Source organism: Emys orbicularis, chromosome 2 (assembly GCF_028017835.1).
Source record: "Emys orbicularis isolate rEmyOrb1 chromosome 2, rEmyOrb1.hap1, whole genome shotgun sequence".
In the NCBI taxonomy this organism is placed as follows: domain Eukaryota; kingdom Metazoa; phylum Chordata; order Testudines; family Emydidae; genus Emys; species Emys orbicularis.
The window spans coordinates 240,931,301-240,958,495 of record NC_088684.1 but is presented as its reverse complement, the minus strand read 5'-3'; the positions used below and the strand labels follow the sequence as shown (position 1 = coordinate 240,958,495).

Sequence of the window (27,195 nt, the reverse complement as noted above, 5' to 3'; positions counted from 1 at the left end):
GTGAAGAAATCTTGAAATCATTTCTCAGCCATATTTTTTGTCCAGTTGATAGGCAAAAAAACCACAAAAGTAAGGAAGAGCAGGCTTTTATGATAATGTCATCATCGGCTCCCAGCTTCAAAAGCTTCTGCGGCTTTTGAGTTGTCATTTATAACTTGGAACTGAATCAACCCATAGTTCCCTTGATACATTTAGAGAAATTGATAACAGACCACTTCTTTTATGGCTCAGAGGAGGCAACTCTGATCACATCACTATTGGCAGTCAATATTATTTTCTGACATGGCTGTAAAAGTATAAAGAGGCTTATGGCATTTGTTTAGATGAGGAATGGGCTCTCAAGCTGTGCTAGGGTTTATGGGTCCAGATTAGTGACTAGCAAAGGGAATATGATGTTTGCAAACAGGATATGATTTTATTTAAGTTTGGGTTTCATACTTTGATCCCTGGGGACTGCCCTGCAGACAGAAGAGAATTCCACTTTTATCATGAAATAGGGCAGTCATCCAATACCAAGATATGGGAAAAAAACAACCACCACCACCCTGCGATGTGCAAAGTCAGATCTTTAAATTGGAAGAGGAGGAGCTGTGGAAGAGTCAAAACAATACTCTGCATGAAATCAGACTTGCCCAGTATCAATGTTGAGAGGACTAACTGAACAGTAGTCCATGTACTAAATATTGATGTAGTTTGATCAGTTTAGCCACTCTCTGAGGTGCACAATGGGTTTGTGGCTATTCTGTATGTGCACAGTGAATTTCATGTAACTTTGCTTTCATATATACAAACCATAGGTCAAAGTATCCGCTGGTGTAAATGGGTGCAGTTTCATTGACGTCAGTGGAGTCCTGCTCATTACACCAATAGAGAATTTTACCCTCTGACTACCCAGAAGAAGAAAGTGTAGAGATGAGTGTGTTTATATAAATATGTTTTTAAAAGTGCATGCAGCTTTTTTTCCTAAAGTTACTATCTTTTAAAATACTGAATCAAGTGGGTGAATAATTTATTTGTTTATATATTGTTCTTTTTGTCTCTGGTTTTAATTAATGTTGTAGTCTGACTGGTATTATCTTATCTCTCAGTGATACAGTTTTACTTCTTGATAGTGGTTTATTAGTGTATATTTTGGATTGGTAGCTGCACAATTCTGAAAATCCTGGGTCATGTATTCACGTGAATTTGCTTTCTTACGGCAATGGTATTATTTCTGTTAGTGAGGACTAGTCATATGAGTAATTATTTGCAGGACAGGGCTAGACTTGTGCAAATTCAAGCAGTCCACACATACAGGACTACACTCTTCAGGGCTATCAGGCTAGCATCTTTCTCAAGCATGAAATTTATATGAAAAAGAAAATAAGAAAACAAAACTGTGTACACGTAAGACCTCATTTGGGTAGAGGCGCAAAACAGGAATCTGTAATTGGGATAATGTTGATATTTTTCATGTCCTGAAGCAGCCATTTGACAAACCTGTGGACATAGACCAAATTTGCTGAGTCTGGGATCTCACAACTGTTTCTCTTCCCCCTTGAATGGATTGTGCTGAGACTGTACCTGCAGTGCCTTGCCCACAGCACAATTCACCAGTCTATACAGATTTAAGGACAGATACTCTGTTCCATTCTTCTCCCTCTGTAACAATCCTATGCCACCCCCCTTCCCCACACACAGCTCCCAGCACAGAGTCATGCTGGGGGTAGTGAGAGATGTCATGTGTTGTTTAACTAGCAGATAGTCCCTTGGCTTTGTTGCTAATGGGTAAAAGTTAGAAGAGCTTCAAGTTGTTCAATCTTGTACAGGCCTCTGACTGGGGACTGGACAGAAAACTGAGGAGGTGTAACACTTTCCAACACAACTTTTTTGCCTGGTGTAATCTTGGTAAAGCAAAGAATCTGTCCCTTTAGATCTATTTTGCCTCATTTTTAATAATGAAGCTCTTTCTTAATTGCATTCACTATTTCAGAGGTATGAAGACAACTCAAATTATAAAACACCAAACATCATGTGGAACACAAAGAATTATTGTGAAGCTGATAAAGTGTCACAAATTCAATCCCTTGAGGATTTTATTTCATTTTGTGGCTTCCACAAAAATATCTAGTATCCCAAAGCTTGCAAAGTATAGAGTTATTATGTAAAACAGCGAATCCCTCTTTATTTATAAGGGTGATATTGAACATTATACACGTAAGTTAATTATAAATAATTTTATACTACATTACATTCGGTTTACAAATATGCACGCACACATACACACATGTTCATGGCCCCCAAACAAGCTTACACACACACGCATATAAGATTTTGATAGAAACTCCTTAGCTTTCTGCATTTATACTTTGAAATTCCACTGTGACATGCTTCAGTGATCAAATTTAGCCTCCAAAATTGGCACAAGAACTTTTTTGTATTTTTCATGTAATTTTTATCATAGTAAATACCAAGGCTCCATAATAGCTCCATGGTGACTCCTAATAGAAAGAATATCATCTACGCCCAAGAAGAGGGCTGAAACATGATGCAACAGAAAAATGAACTCTGTAGTAAGAGGTCAAACTTTTCAAAGAGGAGGCCTGATTCTACATGTAAGTATCTGCAGTTTCTGTGATTGCATGCACAAATGGCTTAATAAACATTTAGTAATTAATTTGCACATGAAGTCATAGGAACTGCATCATCAAATACAGGGAGGCAATTGCATATGGATTTTTGCACACCAATACATTGAAACTGAAGCAAACGTAGAGTTAAATTAATAGAATACTCAGGGCCAGGTCTGCAAGTGCAGTAACTTTTTTTACAAGCATCTGGTGATATGTGCCACATATCTGAGACTTTAATCTGTGCCTAGATGTATTATTTATGATCTTTTTTCTAAAAATACATTCTAATCCACCCTGTCCTTTCCCCAAAAGAAATGATCCTAGCATCACTATTATATCCATCCAAACTTGGGTTCAAGAATTTGTGTTTTTGTTAGGTGTTTGTAATATCTTCAGCTGCTGCATGAGACACACAGAACCCTGAACTTGAATCTTTGCAAGAATTTAAGGAGGGTAATTAAGTTCAGATACTTCTTTTAAAGATATCATTATTTTAATACTTTTATTGCACTTATATCGATACATTTTTGTTAGTGATTTGAAAGCCAGAGATGATCATTTAAAATTAAAAAAATGAAATGTTTTCCAATTCACTTTTAAAGATCTATTAGTGCTGCTGTTATAAACTTGCTTCTTAAGGTATTTATGGCTCAGAAGTTGAATTCACAATGAAACTTTGAGCCCAATCACCAATGTAACGGGGCAAAATAGGGCCCTTGATATTCTTTTTTTTCTTCAGCAGGAATATTTTCTCTAAATAAATTTTGGTCTGTAGATCATTCATGAGTAGTTAATTATTTGTATTTATTATTCCAAACTTTAGAAGTCTTGATTAGTGGACGCATAGGTAACATGACATTTTTTCTGTTCCTTGTTTGCAGCGGCTTAGCTCCAAATATATATACCATACTCTTACGGTATGTCTCCACTGCAATCAGAGGTGTGACTTTGCTAACTTGTTTTGATCTAGCTAGCTCAAATAATAACAGCAGTGAAACCAAGACAGAACAGATGGCAGCATGGACTAGGCACTTGAATACATACCTAGAGTCCTGGGCAGTGCTGCAGTAGCTTCACTGCTGTTGTTATTCAAGCTAGTTAGATCAAAGCTAGTTCAGTTACCTCTAGAGGTGCTGTGTTCACACCTCAGACTTCAGTGTAGACATACCATTATATTTACATTTCTTGTCAAATGGTTGCCTTTCTAAATTCAAAATTCACTCTCTGGCAATATTCTCCAATAATACCTGAAGAAGAGCTCTGTGTAAGCTCAAAAGCTTGTCTCTTTCACAAACAGAGGTTGGTCCAATAACAGATTTTACCTCACCCACCTTGTCTCTCTCATATCCTGGGACTGACACAGCTATTACAACAACGCAAACATTTTCCAAAATCTTCTTAAAATTTGCTGTTTCTGTGAACTTTCCAGCCAGTAAACTCATTTACTAGAATACTATCAGGGAGCAAACACAAATGGGGAGTGAACACAGGTGAATTCAGGTTGTTGGGTTGTTTTTTTTAAATAACTGAAAATATTTTGAGGTATTTACCCAGCTCAGATTCAAAAGGTTGCATAACGTTTATTATTTCCCTATAAATCACACTGGAAGTACAAGTACGTTCCTGAATAGCTGCTATTCTGAGTACTCGTTTATCAGGGAAACTAGTTAGTGAAGCCATTAGCAAAGCAAAATCTTAGTTAACTGCTGCAGTTTTATAAGTAATTATAATATTATAAGAAGCTCAGTATGCCAATGTTGGAATATATTCTTTCTAAAGTATCCTACTCACACGTTTCAGATAAATGAAATTTATGAAGGAAACACTAGGCCAGGCACACATACTTTCTCTCCTTTGTTCACTATTGAGAGACATGGTTGACAGGCCATTTATTAAGTATCGTTTCTAGGTTATGATGTACACACCTTAGCTTCTTTAGTCATGGTGAGATGAAACAGAAGCAGAGAAGCAAGACAGAGGATCTTTTGATTCCTAGTGAAATCATGGATGTGATGAATGATCACTGTGATCAGTGATTCCATATGGATAGGAGACGTGAACTATTAGCATGGCAGCTGGAGTGTAGCACTGGGCACACTGTTGCAGGCTAGTGCATTAACACTCTTTGGCACTAGCTCATTCCAATGATGACAGGCTCGTTGCTGGCAGTCATATCAAAATGCCACACACAAGTTTTAGAGGCTGTAATGCTTCAGGAAAATATTCAGTTACTACTTACTTGCCAGTAACAAAAAACAGTGAAGGAAACATGTTTGTGCTGGCACAAGTGGCAGAGTGTGAGACTCTGAAAACTTTTATACCTGCTAAGGCACATAAATTCAGTTAGCAATATACAAATGCCTGTGGATCACAAGGTCACATGGGAAAGCTGTGATTTCGAGTGTATTTCTTACAGTTTTCTGTTGGTCCATTCCATGAAGGCCAATAATGTAGCTAGTTAATATTACTCTATTGCATTCCATCTTTATATTTACTGTGTCTGACCATACAATCAACATACAATCAATGCAATAGGTTCTCCAGAGTGTGTGTTGATTTCCCCTGAAATGTATGTTGGTACAACTTCCATCTGAGAATATTTTAGCACAACTCCTACTGGTTCAATGAATGAGAGGGAAGTCCCTTTAAATTGCTCTGAAGAGCTATTACTTTTGAACCACAATTACCCTTTTTTGCTTTTGCCCAAGATACTGTGCATATAATATATAGTAACTGCCATTAAAAGGTCATATTTTGCCAACAGTTCCCACCAACCGGCATGTAAGATACCACATTTTCCTACTATATTTAGAATAGGGAATATATGCAGTAACTCTGATAGTACTGTTTGGTAACACTTGGCAAATTTTGATTTTTTAATGGCAGTTATTATACAGTGAATCACGCATAGGATGAGAGATTTAGTGTATTATTACGTCTACTTATATTTGGCCTTTGGATGGAAGTCACAAGATCCTACTGGGGGAGCTGCATAAATTTTAATTCAAAATGTGTATATGTGTGTTTGTGTCTGTATGTGTGTGTGTGTGTGTGTGTGTGTGTGAGAGAGAGAGATGCATTAGGAGTCAGAGGGTACCAAGCAGATATTGTAGCCCTTTGCATTTGAGATCTAGAGCTTGCCTTCCCTGCAGTTTTAGCTCAAGGTATAACTCAAATGTTACCCCTAACCTGACTCCTGTGCACACACAAATAGCTCCAGTTAAGTGGCACTTTAGACTCAAGATAGCTGGCCTGTCAGGGGGTGTGGGTTCAAGCTCAAATGCTGCTGATGCAGGACCTACTAATTCAGTGTGGACTCAGCTACTCCGAACTGCTACTACCATCACTCTGAGCGGCTTGAGTGTTGTTTTTGTAGTGTGACTGCTCTCATTAGAGCGAGGCTAACTTAAGAGCTGTTAATTCGAGTGTAGATAATTCAAGCTAATGCTGCAGTGGAGTCAAGCCCCCCGGCCTTAAAATTTGAGTTGGATGCACTCTGATTTTTAAAGGATAATATTCAGTGGCAGTTGTGCCCCTCCAACTCTGGCCCTGTTTGATGAATCAGAAGAATCTACAGATCTTGTAAGTGTGGGACCTAAAGAATGGCCCTGATCATTGCCTTTGTCTTGTATTATTTCCCAGCTATTGCTATATGTGAATTTGAGATTGAGCTTAGTTTCAGAGAAGAGGATAAGCTGTAGAACATTCTGCCTGCCTGCCTGCCTGTCTCTCTCTCTCTCTCTGATCATTGGAAACGACACACTTGTATTGTTATATTATGATCGGAAAATCTGGATCCCAAATGCCCACAGAGTAAAGTTGGTGCCAGGATGTAGAAAGGACCCTTCTTAAGGAGGGAGAGAGTTTGGAATAGAGGTCAATGGTGGGGGCTGGGGTATGGATGGGGGAGAGAGAGAGAGAAGAGAGAAAAGTTGTAAGAAAAATGTTTAATAGTTTTTAGAATTTTTTCATCACTTTCCCCATCCCTCAGATAGGATCCAGGCCACCAAAATATGAGCATATATTTACAGTATTAGGCATATAGTATTTCAGGTTTTTGTTATTAAAAAAGCCATTAACATAAACAGTCCCCCCCCACTCAGATGTATCTTCCCTCACTGCTCCACCTCCCCCCACACAGTGCATCTGGCAGTAATTTATAGTGGTAACAGCAATTTTCAGCTACTAAACAATCCAACCTAACACAGAATGTCCCAGTCTTGCTGTTGTAACAAGTACCCAATAAACTCGACCGTTGTGTGTTGCTGGAGGTTTTTTGTTTGTTTGCTTGCTTTTGGGATGTTAAGGTTTTCGTTGTTAGGCCTCAAGATATCAGATATAAATTGATCATAAGAAATACATTCCTATCAAGTTCCTTTTGGTAGTATAAGATATAGCATTTCTGCATCCAACACTTGAAACATTAGATGCTTTTAGACAGTATAAATGCTTTTCATTTAAGTCATTCTCTCTTCCTTTTTAATATCGCCACATCCACTTCAAGAATAAGTAGCTTAATTTCTATCATTTGCAGAGTATTAGTGTTGCTATACATACCAATGGTTGAGCTATGATAGATGTGCTTGAAAGAGCCTGCAATGTACAGTGTTCATTCAGAAAACTCTGAATGAAATTAATTCATATGGGTCTTAAAAACTTTACTCTTGAGATTGGGGTTGTGTTTTCTGGCTCACAGCATTATCACAGATGATTCTTATTCTTTGAAGGGCTGCATAAATGATAAGAACATGGATGCCAAAACACTGAGCATAGTTATATTTTAATACTGAAGTTTTGGTGCTTTCAAAATCCTATTAAAACCCCTTTTAGTTTTATGTTATGTATATTTTATTCTATCAAGATACTGAATGCTCTAGGTTAATTTTCAAAACATCCAAAGCATATGTTCCTCATGGAAAAAGAACAACAATTTAATAGGGATTAAAGTAAAAGGATCCTGTGCTAGAAACCAATTGAACTTAGCATAAAATGCTAAATTTAATACAGGGTTTTATTTAAATCATTCTGTAGGCATATCTAACAGGGATAAAATTTTCTATTAAATTCTATAGGATGGTCCAAAACACCTATGGAAAAGGCTCACTCATTATTAAATTCTATAGGACTTTTCCATAAAGCAATGATTCAGAAACTATGACATCTTTAGCAAGAGTGTTATGCACTAAGTATATAGTTTGTCCATGAGGCGGACCTGAGGTAGGCAGGAAGTAATGATGGACTACACAAAGAGTCAAATCCTACTCTACTTATTCATATAAGTTGTCCTGTTGTATTCATCTTGTACAAGTAATGCAAACAAAAATTGGTCTTGTATACCTGACTGAACTTTTAACGCCGGTTGTCTTCACGTTTCACTGGGGAACCAGTAAAATAGTTAAATTAAACATCATTTGTGTAGTTTTAAATGTTTCAGGGGATTGCATTTGAGACATTTTCTCAGGAGCAGTTTCCTATCTAATAAATAATCATTTATTTGTAGAGTCAAAATAATTGTAAACATTGCCCTTCAATTTAGTCAGAATTGTTTCTCCTCAAATACTTCTTTCAGACTGATACATTCAGGAGAGACTTAAATGGTGGTATAAGTTACCTCTCAGTACATTGGTGTGAGTCTATGTAGGTGGCATTTATACATGCAGAAGAGTGGGGTTGGAACAGGAAAAATAAAGAAGAGGTGCACAAAAGAAAAAAGAAGCTTCCCACCCTCCTACATCCTGGCTACTTTTTCTACTGCAACTTTCTCCTTCCTCTCCAATTTCTTACAATAGTAACACACATAAATTTACATTCAGACACTAGGTTGTTGCTGAGTCCTGCCCATTTATGACACCTCTGAATTTGGCCCATGGTGCACAATCAAGAAGATACATAGGGCTATATTCTGCTTTCTTTTACATCCCAGTGTATTGCAGTTAAAGAGTGACGTCTACAAAAGCTAACAGACATAACTTTAACATGTTTGCCTTTTTATACAGTGGTAGTTCAATAGCATGCTGCTGAATAAACTATTGAGTAAATTGCCTCTAAGAAAATGTCTCAGGCCCAAGCAACTGAGATATTTGAAACTAGTATTTAAAACTGGTAAAAATATGGAAAGAAACAATTCTGCACTGGCAGAGGGATGAACTAGATTATCTAATAGATCTTTTCCATTACTGACATTGGGAGTTAAATTTTATATGCCAATATCTTCTTTAGTTGTTTCTCAGGGAAATCTCCCATGGAGTTCAATAGAGATTTGCAGGAGTGTGGACTCCAGAATTTCATTTTTAAGGGGTAAAATGTAATGCTGTATCTCCCCATATTGATCATTCCTTTTTTGTGTGTATGTTAATTTTCTTGTACCCTTCTTGTAGCACACACAGTTCTGCAGCTGGAAGCGTGCGCCTGCTGCTTTGGGAGATCCAAATGCATGATATGTGCCATCCCCAATTCATCTGTTAAAGTGCTGAATTTCCCATATACTCTCTGTTAGTCATATTTGAAAATACCTTGAGACATGCTATTTTGTTTTCCAATCTCCCACTATTATCTCAAGTCCCGTTAAAATTAGGCTCTCGTGGGAATAGGGAAATTTCCAGTGGTAAATATTGGGCCTTGTTCCAATTCATTCTCCTCATCCACAGCAGAACACAGAAAATAGTTAACACAATAAATAGTCTGGGCAACAGGGACAGTGTTCAGCTGCTAGCAATCCCTTTCTCATGTTCTAGAGGAGACAACCATTTTGAAGGGCGGATACAGTCACAAACTGTGGTTACAATTCTAGACTCAACAAGCAACTCTGGAAATGAATCATAGCCCTTCCCAGGCTGCAGGCTCCCTGCCTGCTTGTACCTTGGCACGCTGAACTGCAGGTGAATCATTTTCATCAACCACTGCTTTGGTTTTTTAACCTTCATTTGCTAGCCGTGCACATGGTAGGAAAATGCTCCCTTTTAGCCCTTCCATTAATAAGCATTCAAATTGAATACAGTGTTTATCCTACTCTATTGTGTTTAACAAATACCTTCTATTTTTTTGCCTTTTAGACTTAAAATAGATTTTAATGATACCTGCTTCATATGAAGCATTAGAGACAAAGGCCGCAGGAGTGTTGTCTAATGGCTAAAGCTTCGGGACTTAATGCTTGTTGGTTTTATTCCGCGATCTACCCATTGACTTACTGTGTATCCTTGGAAAAGCTGCTTAATTCCTTAAAAATTAATATTACCCATCTGTAAGAGAAGCATAATAAATCATTACTTGTGTTGTGAGGCTTAATTCATGTTTGTACAGCACTATGACATCCTCAGATGAAAATACAAAATATCTTCATTATACTAAGCTTGACAAGCAAATGCCACTCTTACTATTCAAAGGGCCTGATTCTCCTCTTACACTGATGAGAAGGTGGGCTAACCCAGTTGAAGTCAGCTGTGTTTCACCAATGTAAACTGGTGAAAGAGAAAGAGGAATCAGGCGCAATACACTGAAAAATGAGATCATTATGATAGCTTGAAATTTAATAGCAATGTAACATCAATGGTGAAGACATTTGACAGGTGTATAGAAGATCAAACTTCTTTCTATTTCCACTGAGTAGCCAGAGAATTCCTCAGAAATTCCAGAGTCAAGTAACAGTTGCATCTATTTTCAATTACCTGATTTAGTTTTTGAGAAATTAAGAACAGAAGTTCAAATTAAAAACATGTCTCAGTGTATTTGGAAACTTTAAAAATAGGATCTTCCACCTAGAATCGGTATTTCTAAAGCTTTTTCTTTTCATAATGGACTTGTGTGATATTTTTCCCATTTAAAGGTACTTCCTATAGAGCATCAAAGAAGGCTGCATATTTGCCAGATTCAAGTATTTCATACTAAAGTGTCTGCTTGGTATGAAATCAGACAATGTAAATGCAACCCTTCACCATTTTCATTCATTAGTTTTCATTCTCCTTTGCATTCATTACTTTATGCAAGCACATTTACTGGATTATTGAAAACAGAAGTATTGAATAAGTATAACTTATTAAACATATTTACTGAAGTTCTTAATCTATGCTGTCTCATCTCTGCTGTATTCCCTTATTTTTTTAATAGCTGGCAGGCTCTCATTTAATACTTATGATAGAAAATAATTTGAAGAGTCAGCAATCCTGTTTATCTTTAATTAAATGTTAGTAGCTAAAACATACTGGACCGAATTCATCCCTGATATAACTGCATCAAATTCAGTGGAATTGCACCAGAGATTAATTTTTCACATTGTATTTCTTCTTTATTTTGCTCCTATATCGAGCAAGAATCAAATGAATCATAAATGTATAGTTTGCATTCAGAAATCTAACAAACTATTTGATTAGATTTCTATTTTCCACTAGCCAAATCCTAGCAAAGTAGCATATAGAAAATAGGATTGGGATTGTAAAAATGTGGGATTATCCTGAGGATGTATCTCTTTATCTGATTTATTATTTTAGTTCTTCTAATTTTTAAATGGCTTTACCGAGTGTTCTCAGTAAATCTAAAATATTCCTTCCATTTATTTAAGGAATATGAACTGTAGCTGTCATCTCGTGTAGAATATGTGCTACTGATTTCTTAATAACACAAGCTTTTGCTTTCCTAATGCCTGTAGTCACAAATTTATTTTAAATTCTTTGTCCTGGCACTTGCAAAACTCATTTTCATGTATAACTAAGGGCCCTCAACATATATTGTATCTACTACTGGGGCCTGGTGTCTAACGGGCCTGTAACTAGGCCAGATCCGGCCTATGTAATGCTGTTTGTAATGAGAAATCTAAACAGGGAATGGCAGTGAGGCATGACAGGAATGTGTTTCCATTGGAGAAGTCAGTGTAGAGAAAAAGTATAAGCAAAGCCATGTCCAGAAGGCCTTTTCAGCTGGCCAAGGCGGAAGACTAATGTTATTGTACATTGGCTGTCACCCTGCCAGCCCTCCCTCACTGATTTGTTTTCTCTTATACTCTCTCTCTCTCTCTTTCTTTTTTTTTTTTTCCCCTTCTCTGCCGACTGTTTGCTCAGGTGGACAGTGACACCATTTGGAATGAGCTGCATTCGTCCGGCGCTGCACGCATGGCTGTTGGTTGTGTCATCGAACTGGCTTCCAAAGTAGCCTCTGGAGAGCTGAAGGTGAGGTCTGGGTTGCGTGGTGTGTGGGAAAACGAGGGAAGAAGCTGAAAGAGAGATGTTATTTTTCTGGAGTTGTGGCGAGGGTGGAAGAGGGGAGAGTGGGAAAGATGGTCACTAAGGTGTGGTAATCTAAATACTCTGCTAGGTAGTTGGCAGATTTTATTACTCAAAGCCTTCTGTTCACAGGGGAAAGGTTTGCTGTCAGTATACTGTAGTATTTTTTTTAACACAGAGGTGATTAGGGAGCTACAGTCCAAGTTAAAATTACTCATAGTATGTACATATCTGGCAAGCTGTACTGGAATTCCCTTTTGAAGTGATTTTTAATATGATTATTGAGTAGTATGTGTAACCTCAGAATACCACCCAGAGAGAGGAAAGGTAACTAGTGGACTTGCAAGTTACGGAGGAATAGGGAAATTGTTGATTAGGGAGGTAATGATCCAGAATATGCCTTTCCATGAAACAACTTCAAACTGACTATGCTTCATTGTTCTTCTTCTCCCACCTTATTTTTCTCTTTTCTACATGATCTGAAAAGAATGATGTACAAAACCCAAATTATTCCCAGTCTAAACAATTTATAAAAACTCCAGACGTGACAGACTTGGACATTTTATTTGGTATTTTAACACCTCTATTTAAGGTACACCATGTGCAGCTTGAATGCAGAGTTACCCCAATAAATATTGCTGGAGCTAACATGGCTTCTTAATGCAACTGTGTATACATTTTCTTGTCCAAATACTGGTGGACTTAGTCCTGTGACCAAAGTCTAGGTAGGAGGTAAATATTTTAGGACCAACAATATAAGCTGGAATGAAATTATGGTGAATTTCCTTCATCTCAATTTTACTTCAGTCAGTATTTCAATTATACTCTAGATAGCGTAGTTCACTTAAGTACAGAACCTTTTTAGCTCAATTTCAAACCTGGATGTTGACGTTAAGTGTTTAAATCATGAGTATTTTCTGACTGTTTCCTTGTACTCTCCTGTCAATCTGTCTGTATCCATCTGTTGCCTTTTGTCTTCTACTTAGAGTGTGCTGGGTAAGCTCTTTTGCTCTGTGTTTGTACAGTGCTTAGTTCCTGGTCCAGGACTAGGGCTCCTACATGGTCTAATAATATAAATAAATGAATAAATAATAAGTATTTGTGATTTAAAGCACCAAATGAAGAACTGGGACACCCAAACATATGGCCATATTGTGGATCCCTCTACTCAGGTTGAAGAGTAATCCTGCCGACTAAATGTCAGGCCTTTATGCACAGAAGTTTGAAAATTGGGCCCTGTTTAGTACTGTGCATATAGTTTCAGTGCATTGTTCCTGGCCAGAGGGACCAATGAGGGATCTGTAGGGATTTTTAGCAAGCTTTTATCTTTCTTGACTGTAGGTTGCCCTGCAGAATTTAACAGGGTTTAAAAGGAAGAGTAGATAAGAATAATCAGATATGCTTTATGTGCAGTTGACATGACCAGGATCTGCTGCAAGACCTTTATTGCTTATCTCCACGGATTTATGGGGTCTTTCACACTGTGTGATTCTTCTTGGTTGTTTATCTGTGTGTAATGAGTGGCTGAGAAGAATAAAGCGTCAGCCACTGTAAGATCTCAGTTGCCACTGAAGTGGCTGCAGTCTGGAAGTCAATATTTTAAATCTAATGCTAATCTGCTAATTACTTTTTAAATAGTAAATTCAAAATTGAATTTGTCTAGAATTCAGATACCCATAATATTGTCATACATTTGTTTGAGAGACACAAAATGCAATTGTTAGGAGCCCTGATGATGAAGTCTGCACCTTAGATGTATTGAATCAGCACATTCCCCAGCCAGCCCTGCTGCATCCACCATTCCTCTCACTGTTCAGCACCACACTGGCTGACTGTAGACCCCTAGTGGCGGGAGGTTGTGGAGACTTGTGGCACTACAATACAATTCCTGGTAAACTTTTCTCAGCTATGGACCCTCAGCTTGGGTGTATGTAAGCAGAGGCCAGTGTCAAACCTAGGTGAATATTGTTACAGGAGTGCTCTGTAGATGAAAGATGTCTATGTAAATAATTAATAGATAAGGTTAACTAGATGGTGCTCAAGAATACGGAACATAGTTCATGGGGGCTTTAGGACCAATAGTAGTTGTGCACTACAATTAACTTCTTGTGTGTAGCTCTTCACATGTGTGAGATCTTATCAAATATGGCCCATGGACTTCATTGGTGAATCAGGCTCTTGGGATGAGATCCTCACCCCTGTCCTGGGCCCTTTAAGACAAGTAAAGGGACCAAACATTCCTGTGGAAGAAGACCTTTGTCCTGCGGAGGGAGCATTCCCTCAGTGCAAGCCCTGGTGTAGTGGGAGGGAAGAGGCATGCTGGGAGTGAGTACAGGGCATTGTGGTGTGAGTGGGGTCGCAGTACACAGTGCTACAACCAATAGAACCACCCAGGAATGCTTCCATAATTCAGGGTATGGCTACCTGGCGATCAGAGGTGTAACTGCAGCACATGTATGCATACCCAGAGTAGCTTTGATCTAGGTAGCGCTAATAAGCATAGTGATGCAGCTGCGGCAGTACAGGTGGCAGTGTAGCCTTGCTGGTACGTACTCAAGCAGCTAGCCCATGCCACTGCCCATGCTACCATTCTTATTTGAACTAGCTAGATCAAAGCTAACTCCGTTATGACTATACATACTGCAATCACAACTCCTGATTGCTGTGTAGAGATATTTTTAGAGAAGCCCCTAGAGATAGCCTAAATTATGTCTGGGACTTCACCAGTCCCTGGAGCAGCCCAGCATCAAAAGGGCACACCTTTGCTTTCTTCCTCTGGGTTGTAAGTTCTATGCTGCACCTGTGTGCGGCACAGCACAGAATTTCACCCTTAATACTTAATGTAGCCAATAATTGCTTTCTGTGGTAGTGTTTGGGTCATTGATATTTCCCTAGTGATAAACAAATTGTCATTACTAATACTGGTAACTTTTTAAAACCAGATATTTTATTACTATTATTATTTATGTCCGTGCTTATTCATTATATTAGTAATGCTTTTAAGGCTCTAAAATTAATTTATAAGTAAAAAAATAAGTAAATTAATACTATAATTGGTTATGTTTACAGATTGATCAATAATATTATTCTTAAAAAATACCTTTTCGATGCTGCAATATTAGTTTTACTGGATAGTGTCTTGTGAAAATGCAATCTCTTAGTGTCTTTCCCAGTTACGTAAGGTGCCCTGGATTTTTTTGGGTACCTCTTCATACCTTCCCATTGACACAAAAATTAATGTGGTGTTCCCCAAGGGTCAGTCCTAGGACCTATCCTATTCAATTTATTCATAAATGATCTGGAGAAAGGGGTAAACAGTGAGGTGGCAAAGTTTGCAGATGATACTAAACTACTCAAGATAGTTAAGACCAAAGCAGATTGTGAAGAACTTCAAAAAGATCTCACAAAACTAAGTGATTGGGCAACAAAATGGCAAATGAAATTTAATGTGGATAAATGTAAAGTAATGCACATTGGAAAAAATAACCCCAACTATACATACAACATGATGGGGGCTAATTTAGCTACAACGAGTCAGGAAAAAGATCTTGGCGTCATCGTGGATAGTTCTCTAAAGATGTCCACGCAGTGTGCAGAGGCGGTCAAAAAAGCAAACAGGATGTTAGGAATCATTAAAAAGGGGATAGAGCATAAGACTGAGAATATATTATTGCCCTTATATAAATCCATGGTTCGCCCACATCTCGAATACTGTGTACAGATGTGGTCTCCTCACCTCAAAAAAGATATTCTAGCACTAGAAAAGGTTCAGAAAAGAGCAACTAAAATGATTAAGGGTTTAGAGAGGGTCCCATATGAGGAAAGATTAAAGAGGCTAGGACTCTTCAGTTTGGAAAAGAGAAGACTAAGGGGGGACATGATAGAGGTATATAAAATCATGAGTGATGTTGAGAAAGTGGATAAGGAAAAGTTATTTACTTATTCCCATAATACAAGAACTAGGGGTCACCAAAAGAAATTAATAGGCAGCAGGTTTAAAACAAATAAAAGGAAGTTCTTCTTCACGCAGCGCACAGTCAACTTGTGGAACTCCTTACCTGAGGAGGTTGTGAAGGCTAGGACTATAACAATGTTTAAAAGGGGACTGGATAAATTCATGGTGGCTAAGTCCATAAATGGCTATTAGCCAGGATGGGTAAGAATGGTGTCCCTAGCCTCTGTTCGTCAGAGGATGGAGATGGATGGCAGGAGAGAGATCACTTGATCATTGCCTGTTAGGTTCACTCCCTCCGGGGCACCTGGCATTGGCCACTGTCGGTAGACAGATACTGGGCTAGATGGACCTTTGGTCTGACCCAGTACGGCCTTTCTTATGTTCTTATGTTCTAATAGCTGTGAAAAGGGTAAATACTTGAGCTAATGTAGCTGAAGAAAGGGGCTGCCTAATTTGGGTACAAATTCTGCAGTGGAGGGACCTTTTGTAATTAAGTACTACTCAATGTGAGTAAGATTGCAAAACTGGGCCTTTAGAATCTACAGGAACATTTCTGATATTGTTTTCTGCAGTTTCCAATATCCCTATTAAGTACTACTATAAGTTGGAGTTAATTATTTTAAGCACAATACTCAAAATAAGGATTTCTCTTCATTTTATTTTTTATATCCATTAAGTATGTCAACATTGTCAGTTGCAACACTCTATTCTGTGCGAGAAACACATAAGCACCATATATTTTTAATTTGACAAATATGAAACAGAAGAGACCTCTGCAATCAACTGTGAAGAACTGTTGTATTTTGTCTGGTTATTCCCTATTGTTTTAAAAGTTTCCATGGGTTAAGAGGCAATTATGCACAAGGGCACTCAAGAAAAAGGCCAAATCAGTTAAAAGATGACAAGGTCTGATACTATCTTGAACATCCAGTTAAACTGAACCAAAACAAACACAAGCCCCTTCCCATATCTTCAGGTGTGTGGGTGTTGTGTAATTACCCTCTTAGTAGACAGGGATCATTTAACTGAATTAAAACAGTTTGAAATTAATATCCTCAGAAACACAAAAGGTATCCTTTTCTGGGATGGTGCTTTGCAACATGTCAGCATGCATCAGGAACAAAATTAATTTGCTGTATTCAGTCACTGTTACTGTGCTGTTTCCCAGCTATTTCTGGATAACTGGAATTGAACTTGAAATTGTCATTCCAAACAAGTTTGGATACTGATATTGCTCAAGGCTCAAGTCATACAGGGCCAGATCCTGCTTGCCATGCTCATGGAACTAGCACCATAAAATCAATGATATTATTCATGTGAGTAGGGTAAGCACAATTTGTCCCAAAATATTCTCCTTCTTTCTTACTCTTAAAAAGGAGATGTATATATTGTGCATTTTCCCCTTCAATAATGCATTTATTTTTTTTAAATTGCCCATACCCTCAGTTCAGATGCATTGCTAAAATCCAATTTAGGTAAGCATGAAAAAGGTTGGTTCAGACTTTACCATGGGAGAAAGGTATTGAGGTCTGTACATAGCAGAAGATCGCATAGTTATTTACTAGTCACAAGATAGGCGGAACATGGATTGGAATATGGCTCTGCCTCTGCTTCAAAGCATCTTTATAAAACTCTGTGAAATCAGTCCAAGACAAGCTAAAGAGAAGCACAACAAGAGCTTTACTCCTAATCTCTTAAAAACAATTTAGGGGAAAAAAACTTATTTAAAAGACCATTCTAGGAACATACGGACTGATTCAAACTTCATTGGAGACCACCTATTCAGTGGGTTTTGGATTAGACCCACATGCTTGAATATGGTGTTGGTTTCTGAACCACTGTCTCACCTCAGTCTATAAAGTAGACTGCCAGACAAGATTAAGTGCATGAGATGCAAAAAATGTGCCAAACAGTTTGTCAGATATCTTTGGAAGCACTGAACTTGGGTACCAGCTGATTTGCAGATAGAATGGGATGTTGTAATGTCCATATTGTTTCAATCATCATGAAAGAGTTTAATTAGTTGTGTTACCTGAAAGAGTGTTGGTGTCCATAATAGATACTGGGGGAAATGTTTTAATTTTTTCTTCTCATCTTCGTAATATGACAAGTTATACCATTTGGGTGCATAGAACTATACTATTTCTGTTTGTTATATCACATAAAATGACTGAGGCATGTTAGTAACATGACAAATTAACTTAATCTGTACTAATCTTCCTAATGTGTTACATATGCAGTTATAGAGTATGTTATATATTGATTATTTAAGGAACTGCTCCATGGTTCATGCTTTACTTTAGCAGGTATTCGTATGATACTCTCTTACTGATAAGTAGTTCTATAAGGCAACTTCAGATGTCATAGCAAAGGGGGAAATGAAGAACAATGCCCAAATACATCCCTGTTGAACTACACTGAAGTGAGTAAGAAATGTTAAGGTATGAAGCATGAAAGAAAATGAGCCAGATTCTACCCTGCAGATGCAATTTTCACCTTCTCCTGGGATAGCTGTTCCAGAGGGTGCATTCCCTACTGGAGCAGGAAGATGGTGATACCACTGCTACTCTGCCCAAGGAGTTCCACTGGGGAATGGCAGTTTTAAAATCCAGTCACAGCTCCACTGTAACAGAGGCTTTTCAGCAGAGAGACTGATTTAGTTAAGTCCCTAGTAAACCTGGCTCTGCCTGCTCCTGTGGCCGTGGCCCCACTCACATTTGGGATTCTGCTGGCCAGCTCTGTGGGAGTGCAACAGCACAAGCCACTTATTTGAGATGGACTTACTGCCACCAGCTCTCATCTTCCTAATGAATGAATTAATGTCCATGGCAGGAGAGATTTTCAAAGGCACAAAGGGCAGTTTGGTGCCCAATTCCCACTGACACTCAGGATTAGGTGCTTAACTGTCATTTTGTACCTTTGAAAAATCTCTCCCTGTGCCTATTGCAACAGCATCTATGCACACTGAGTTAAAAAAAGAAAAGAAAAAAGACAAGAACAGAGTAAATTGCTATCATCATAATTGCTTTGTTGGTAGTTATTGTTATATTGTTTGTATTGTTTTAATAAAAGCTGGCAACTATAATTGCCTAGTATGGCTTTTTAAATAAACACCATTTCCTTTATGCACTCTACTTTTAGTCTCTTAAAAAATGCATTCAAAAACATCTCTTAGATGTTTTCTCCTAGTAATTATGGCTATGTTCATAGCGAAATGATTGCTATTATTTTATACAGCAATACAACTTGAATTATTCACTTGAACTTCACAGCAACTGTCCTCCTCTTCCTATTGTTTGTTTGATTTTTCACTAGGGTGGTTAATATACATGGCTAGACAGGGCAACATAGGTACAGCCATCTTAGACTACAAGTCCCACGTTTCCAGTTTCCTCCAGTGCTGTCATCTTTACAGAATCCTCACGGAGGCAGACAAGCAGCTGTGCATTGCTCTTTGTTTCCATCATACAGTTACGTGTTTAATGGCGATTTCTTGTGTTTCTGGCCTCTGCTGGCTTCTTTTGTGAGAAATAATGGCATTCCCACACGTTTGTTATTGTTTCCTTGGCAAATCTACATGCTACTTGTAATGCTCTGTTAATATCATGAGTTCTTGTACTCAGCATTCTTAGACCCCCAAGGGCCAGATGTTAGCTCCTGCTCTGGCAAATAGCCTTTAAAGCTACCCTAAACAAACATCTGAAGATTCCCCCACCTCTTACACTCGTGTTCCCTCCACCATGATGTATGGCATGTCTTGGGGTCATGCTGAAGCAGGATGATTGGAACACAGTGATTCTCATCCAGGATAACAGCTTCAAAGGGACTGTTACAAGCTGGTGGGACTTAGAGCAGCCCTGTGGCTACTCCATGTTACGCCAGGGAGCTGACAGTGTCAGAGACTGGAGGAGCACAAAGGTGGCTTATGGCCACCTTTGCCTCTTCCCATCGGCTAGCTGAATGGAGCTCCTGCACAGCTGCAAATCTGGCTACAAAATTATTATTTTTTAAATCACATAGGCCAATTATATTAAAAGTAAAGGTATTTAAAGTGTGCTACTATATAGGATTTTATTTATGAAAGCATGGTGAACTTGTCATCTACTCAACTAGTGCAGTCTAAACAGAGAAATGTAGTAGTGTCTTATGTCAATATTGGCCTGATCCAGAAGCCTTGTGCACTTAATTACTATGTAAAAATAGTAGATTTTGAAGATTTGTTAAAACAGAACTAAATCCCTCCCATTAAAGTCAAAGGGATGTTTGGATGATCAAGAATGGCACTTTGAATATTACTAGTGTTAAGCATTAGGTTCCAGCTTCACACTGTTTTACCTATTTACACAGTCAAAATAAAAGACAACGAAGTCTAAATTTTCAAAATTAGACAGCTAAGCTGTGTCTGCAAAAAAAATAGGGCTAGATTTTTCACACAAGTTGTCCCATTGGGATGCAGCGGCATGCATGACACTGCAAATGACTGGAACACTTTCCAAGGAGCATTTATTTGTCCTGTAGGGTGAAGTCATGTGAAACTAATTTGTAAAGATCTGAAAGGTACTTTCAGTCAATGCACAAGTGGGCTTATAAATATCATACAGTACCAGTTTTGTACTGAATTTGAGGATAGCAAAAGAGGATCAGATGTCTTTTTTCCAAAGGAACCCCTGCTTCTTGCCATAATAAATATATATTACAAATGCTATATAGTTTTTGTAACAAGACATAATATGCTAAATACCATTCATTTTAATACAAAAGTTATATTTATCAATTAGCTAGTCAAAGTTGGCTGGCAGTGGTTTCAACTGCTGAGTCAATTTTACCCTCTCAGGGCCTGACTGCAAGTTATCGATCATCCTAAACTCTCTTTGAAGCCAGTGAGAGTTAATGGTGCCCAGCACCTCTAGAAGTCATTCAGCACTTTGTAGGAATGTGTCCATAAACACATGAATCATTGAGTATGGGTACAGGATATTTGAGAAGAACATTAGTAACCATGATCTTGTTCTCACACATTGCTGTGAATGGACAAATTCACATTGTGGCAAAATGCTACTTAGGCCTGTATTACCTCATTATGCTGTGGATCCACCATAGAAGCTCAGTGCAGACAACCAGTACATAAACAGCAGAGAACCCAATAATGTGATGAAACTATCCTTGACTGCCCATTTCAGCAGAAACAGGATGGATGTCCGATTGTGCTGTTGCAAAGCATCAAGGAATTAAGTAAAACACTGAGGAAAAGAATGCTAGCATATATGACTGATCTCCCAGCTACTCTTTGGAAAGTAGGCATCCAGCCACATGTATAGCATTGAGAGGGAGCAAAATACTTATGTTAGTACAGGAAGGGAATGAATTCTCCTTGTTTTTCTCTCCAGTAGCCCGGAGACAGGATCACATAGATCTAAAATGCATCTTTTCTGTGAATTGAAAGTTTGAATATACGACTCCTCTGTCATTCCCAGTTCGAGCAGGTGTAGACTTTATACCAGTGGTACATATATCCCTGAGGGTACGCAGAGGTCTTCCAGGGGGTATGTCAACTCATTGAGATATCTGCCTAGTTTTACAACAGGCTTCATAAAAAGCACTAACAAAGTCAGTACAAACTAAAATTTCATACAGACAATGACTTGTTTAAACTGCTCTGTATACTATACACTGAAATGTCAGTACAATATTTATATTCTAATTTATTTTATAATTACATGGTAAAAATGAGAACGTAAGCAATTTTTCAGTAATAGTGTGCTGTGATACTTTTGTATTTTGTGTCTGATTTTGTAAGCAAGTAGTTTTTAAGTGAGATGAAACTTGGGGTACGCAAAACAAATCAGACTCCTGAGAGGGGTACAGTTGTCTGGAAAGGTTGAGAGCCATGGCTTTAATACCATCTTAGTTGCAGCTCTACTCCTTATCTTTAGGTTTAACCAGAGAACTAAGTATATAATGCTACAGATGTGAATCTTTCCTTTAATGTGCGTTTATGTCAGTCAGTTTACATGTAATGGTTCCTGTATCCTAGTATAAATAAATAAATAAAATGTTTTGAATGTATGTGTTCACTTCATTTTCAACATATTGTTCTTCGTTAGTCTATCTCTACACTGTATTTTTGCATTTCTTCTAACCCTCAGCCAGAGCTGTTCAGAGCTTACAGTTTGGTATTTAAATATTGCCTAAATAAATTAGTTGACATTCAGTTGTGCTAATACAGAGTATGTTTGTGCAAAGCTTGAAGCTAAAGGATGTGTGAAGGGAGTTCTATCAGTTGCATGAATGTTGTTTTTTAATACTGTGTGTTAGCTGATAATCAGTGTTCAGCGTTGCTCAATATGGATTAGATTAAATTAACTGCTTGATCACCAGCATAGGGTTTTTTCCTAAGAAAAATGTTTCCCCAAATGCCTGTTGTAATGCACTGAATTTCACTGTAATGTACGGATATATAATGTAGTCCCCAGAGGGGTCACATAGATATTTTGGATGCTCATAGGGGACTGACAGGGTTAACTACCCCAAGATGTCCGAAATTAGCCACTGGTAAGGAAACTAGATCTCCAAACAGATCATTCTAACAATTCCCCTTGCCTTTGTGGATTGCTACAGTAAAGAAACAGAAGAGAGGAGTGTACAATGTATCTGTCATGCTGTCAAAAACAGGAAAGTGTCCCATTTTCTCCCCTTTAGATACCCCCATGATGTACTCTGAGAGATAATCATCTTAATTATATCGATCTTTTGGGAATGCTGATAGGGTTAGATAATAATGAGCTGTGAACTGAGCAGGGGCAGCTATAATTCTTGCACTGATATTTCCAAATTGTTTTCTAGTATTGAAAGAGCAAAATACACATGTCATAATTTGATGAATGGTGCCTCCTTGACTATGTGTTCTCTTGGTTCTCTACCTACATGTACTTGAATTTATATATTATTTAGATTTTCACAAATGGTAGAGGGGAGAAACACATCCCAGAATTTGTCCGAATGAGAATGAAATTTGGTACACTCGCCTGTGAAACATATTTTGTGAAAAAAGAGGCCACAAAAAGCCTATGTGGGCAGAGTACCAAGATTTTAGCTAGCAGTATAAATGTGGTTTGACAGCTATAGGCTAAATGCAGCCCATCCTCCTTCTGATTCACTGTACTCTATATTAAGTACAATCAGCAGACTAATGACTTTAAAGTTAAACATCCAGTGCTGTTCAGTATTGCCAACCCTAAGCATTCAAAAATCATGAGTCAGATCCCCACAATCCATTAAATTGGCTTTAAAATGATGAGATTTTTTAAAAATAGTAAATTTGGGGTACTTTTAATTTGCCATCTGGCCTTTGAGCCTTTAAAGGTCACATTTTCGAGTTTTTCTCAGCAACTATGAGGGCTAGAAACTTTTTTTTTTTTTAAATCATCTGATTCCAAGATCTGAGGCTTTATGAAAAACAACAAACCCGGTAAGCATAGGCAATCCTGGATATTCCTCTCTAATGGCTTTGTAATTGCCTTGGTTTTTGGTTTTCATTGCTGGTGAATTCAATCTACAGGCAATTTCTGTTCAATTGCCAAGGGAGATATAGCTAAGAACTGACACACATATTTGATGTGTGTGTCTCTTTTTGATAAAGTATGAACATTTATATGCAAATGAGGGGTATGACATTGAGCGATGCTGCCGAGTGCCCTGAAGTCTCTAAATGAGAGGATCCGTGGAATTGATCAGTATATTGCAGGACTACTCCCTTTGCAGCTGCCTTGGGTTCCCTTTAGACTGATAACACAATAGTCTAGACTCTAGAAAATATTGTAATTGGCTTTTGAATTATGTTTAACAGTAGGTTATATTAGATGCTGTTGTAGGATTGCTTGGCTGCTAAATTAGCCTTCAGTAAGGCAACTGCTATTTATATGTTCAATGGCACTTTTGTCTAGGAAAATGGATCTCACATACATCAGTGATGTATGTATTGATTTACTTGTAGGTACTCATTATTTACGCCTGTGGAAGTGAAAGGACAATCAGGTCCATCGATTGTCATAGTTGTTTTCCTGGATAAGGACTGCAGCTCTGCAGCCTAACTATCCTCTGTAGTTCGAATTAGAATAATTTATCAATAAAAGGCATATGTATTCAACAGTACTCTACAGTGTTTTCTTAAAATCCATTGCTGCATTTTGTATGAGGGATTTGAGGCACTCCTTGTTGACTACTTAAAATAGAGGTTTGGCTGCCAGAATTATGCATTGATTAGAACGTCATTTTTTTTAATCTCCATTGGCTATGGTTATAAAGCAATAGTTGAACACACGAGTCCAATTCTGCTCCCAGTCACATCTGTGTAAACCAAGAGTAAATCTGCTGAAGTAATGGAGTTACTCCTGATTCACACTGGTATAACAGGGAGTGGAATTTGGCCCAGGTTTTGATTAACAGTTTTTTCCTTATGATAGCAAATTATTTTCATGACTGTCCAGCCTACATTTTTGAACAGCAGCCGTCTTGCAAGGATTTATAGATCTTTCCTTTGCTTCATGTAGGGGGGACTTCATTTTTTTTACATGATGCATTGCAGTGAATCTGTAGGTTAAGGAATTCCTTGATCATCACTACTTCTGATAGCTGCTGTGTATGAAAATGTTCTATAAAACTCCAGAATGTGTGTTAGAAATTGACGGAGGGAATTCAATAAAGTTGCAAGCTTTGGCAGGCCTCCAAGCTTAATTTATAGACTGGAGAAAAATGAGATTTCCATTGTCCTCCTTTTCTACTCTTAGGAATTGCCTTTTTTGTGTGCGAGTGTAAATTTATCATTTAGTTTACACAGAAGGTAGAGCCAACATTTCCAAACCACTGTATGTAAATATCAAGGCTTTTTTCCTTTCTACTGTTTTATAGTCTGAAACGGATCGACAGGGAGCAATTTAATTTGGATCAAATGTTCATTGGGGTGGATCAGTGATACTTTCTCTCTACCAGCTATGGATTCTGGACTTAAATGAATAAATCAGTTATGCTTGTGTCGTACAGAACAATAGCTATTGTGTATATTTGCCAGCGAGGTGCTGTACAGCTCCAAAATATCTTATTCTTATCCTGGCTATATTAGAGCCTGTCTCTTTGCTTCTCTTTAAGTCATGATCTATATGCAGCTGTGATCACATATATTGTTTCTGCTAATTCTATGAAAGGGCAATGGGGGCAGCAAAACGTGCTCAAGAGCCTCTGGTAGATTCCAATTCTGTTTGCCTGCTGTGCTGTGTTACACAGAAAAACCAGCTTTTTAAAAAAAATCTGATAATTGAAAACCTATCTTGTTCTTACAGAATGGTTTTGCTGTTGTAAGGCCCCCAGGCCATCATGCTGAAGAATCAACAGCCATGTAAGTACCAGGGAATATTGCCCATCTTGGAGCGCTAGGGTTACTGGCAATCACCTGCACTGTGTATGTCTCTGAAGAACTCTAATTGTTAGCAGATGACTGAAAAGGCTTTCTAGGTACTCCCAGAAGCAGATTTATGGCTTCAGAGATCTTATAGCATTTTTTTAAATGCCCTGAACATTATTTATAACTGTTTTCCTGACTGATTTGCTTTCTTATTTCTGTTCTTCTTTATTCCACAGGGGGTTCTGCTTTTTTAATTCGGTTGCAATTACTGCCAAATACTTGAGAGACAAGCTAAATATAGGCAAGATATTGATTGTAGATCTGGTATGTATTCTTGGCAAGCATCACACTTTCAGTGCATCTAGATAAAAGATAATGAATTTATATTTGTACGTCAGGCTTTCCTGCTTTTAATACTTACAAGAAATAAAGGCATGTATTTCCTTTGCATTTGGGAACTCATTAAAGCCAGGATGGCAGTACTGAAACTATAAACATCTATGTTTCACTTTAATGGTGTTAACTGCAATTTAATGAGAAGAAGGCACAGATCAGGGCAACATTTATGGTCCTTAAATGAATTGATACTTCCACTGTTAAAATAACCCAACAGAACCCAAGTTTACTTTTCCCTACAGAGTACAGACTTTAAATAGTCTGATATGCTTTAAAGAATGCTGTTGCTTTGGTAACCAAATTGGCCACTTCCCCCATCTGCTTGTTGAGTAACATTGATATTATTAAAACAAATCAACAAGTCATTCTTTCTGAAAAGTTTTCAAATCATATATGCCAGCTTTGGATGATTCCCTGCAGGAGAGCAAAATGATTAAAAGTCAATTTCATTGGATTAATCTAGTATTTTAATAGCATGCATTCTTACACAATAGAGTTCTAATTTGTTTAACTGATGGTTTATTTAAATACAGATGACATTTGGCATGTTGTCTATATTATTTTCATGAATAATGAATTGGAGCTTTGCTTCATACTTAAAGGATCAGCCCAATACACAGCCCAAAGAAAGCTGAATGTTGATTTATGAGCACCATTTTTGTTTTGCCTACAGTTCATGAGGAGGTGTAATAGGTTGTCTGACAAAGCATAGACAGGAAATGAACCCTGGCATCAAAACCTAACCTGTTACATCTGCACTTAATTAATTTTTGCAGGTGATAAAAGATTTAAAGACAAAATATGTTAAAGGTTTTTTGAAGTGCATGGCTTAATAGTCTAAATCTTGTTCATATCTGCACTCATAATTAAATCTTATTGTGAAGTCATGGCCTTACCATCTAGCACTTTTGTTCAGTTAAGTGTGCATACTAGTAGTTAAGGAAAAAGAGAGGGGGGAGGGGAGAGTGTGAGCAAGAGAAATAGCAAATGAAGAAATATATGGCTAAAATAAATATAAAAGTAATATTGATATTCTTGGAATAGTTTTCAAATATTTATCAGAAGTTTTACCCTACGGTTTAGGAATGCACTTATGGAGAGAAAGAATAGCATAAACATATTTCTGCAGAAACTCATCAGGATTTGTGAACAAATTCACTTCCACTGTGGTTTGTGTCCATTTGCTCACTGGGGTTATTCAGGTGATTAGGATTTACTAGCATGAAGTAAATTTTAAGTTTATAAACTCCTAGCAAACCTATGCAAAGTTTAGATTCTGTGGATGTTTGCAGTGGAGATCTGCTTATAAGTGATACAGTCATCAAGTCCGGGAAGAGAATTATAAACCTGAGGCCTATTTGATCAGTCTCCACTAAGAAACCCAGCTTGAATTTTGAATAGCAAGTAACGCTCAGCTCCACTCTGGATCTCCTCCACAAACATGTTGAGCTGAGATGGTACGGAGGGCTGGCACAGATGACTTCACCCCTGGAACAGTCACAGTCTGGTCTCTGATCTCCTCGAGGGTCAATGCAACGACGTGTTGCCCCTTCTATGAACATAGAGGCAAAGCCACAATCCAAATGTAACTAATTACCTATGAGAGCTCTAATGTCCATTCAG

At 37.9% G+C, this 27,195-nt stretch overlaps 1 protein-coding gene across 4 annotated transcripts in view; it reads left to right on the top strand.

The window, feature by feature from the left end:
• HDAC9 (histone deacetylase 9) overlaps positions 1 to 27,195 on the top strand; it is a 340,664-nt gene that overhangs the window by 195,635 nt on the left and 117,834 nt on the right. For all 4 annotated transcript variants that reach the window (XM_065399534.1, XM_065399533.1, XM_065399536.1 and 1 more), the window contains 3 exons: positions 11,663 to 11,770; positions 25,115 to 25,170; positions 25,413 to 25,500. In XM_065399534.1, the coding sequence (XP_065255606.1) occupies positions 11,663 to 11,770; positions 25,115 to 25,170; positions 25,413 to 25,500 (252 nt within the window). The remainder of the gene's footprint in view (positions 1 to 11,662; positions 11,771 to 25,114; positions 25,171 to 25,412; positions 25,501 to 27,195) is intronic.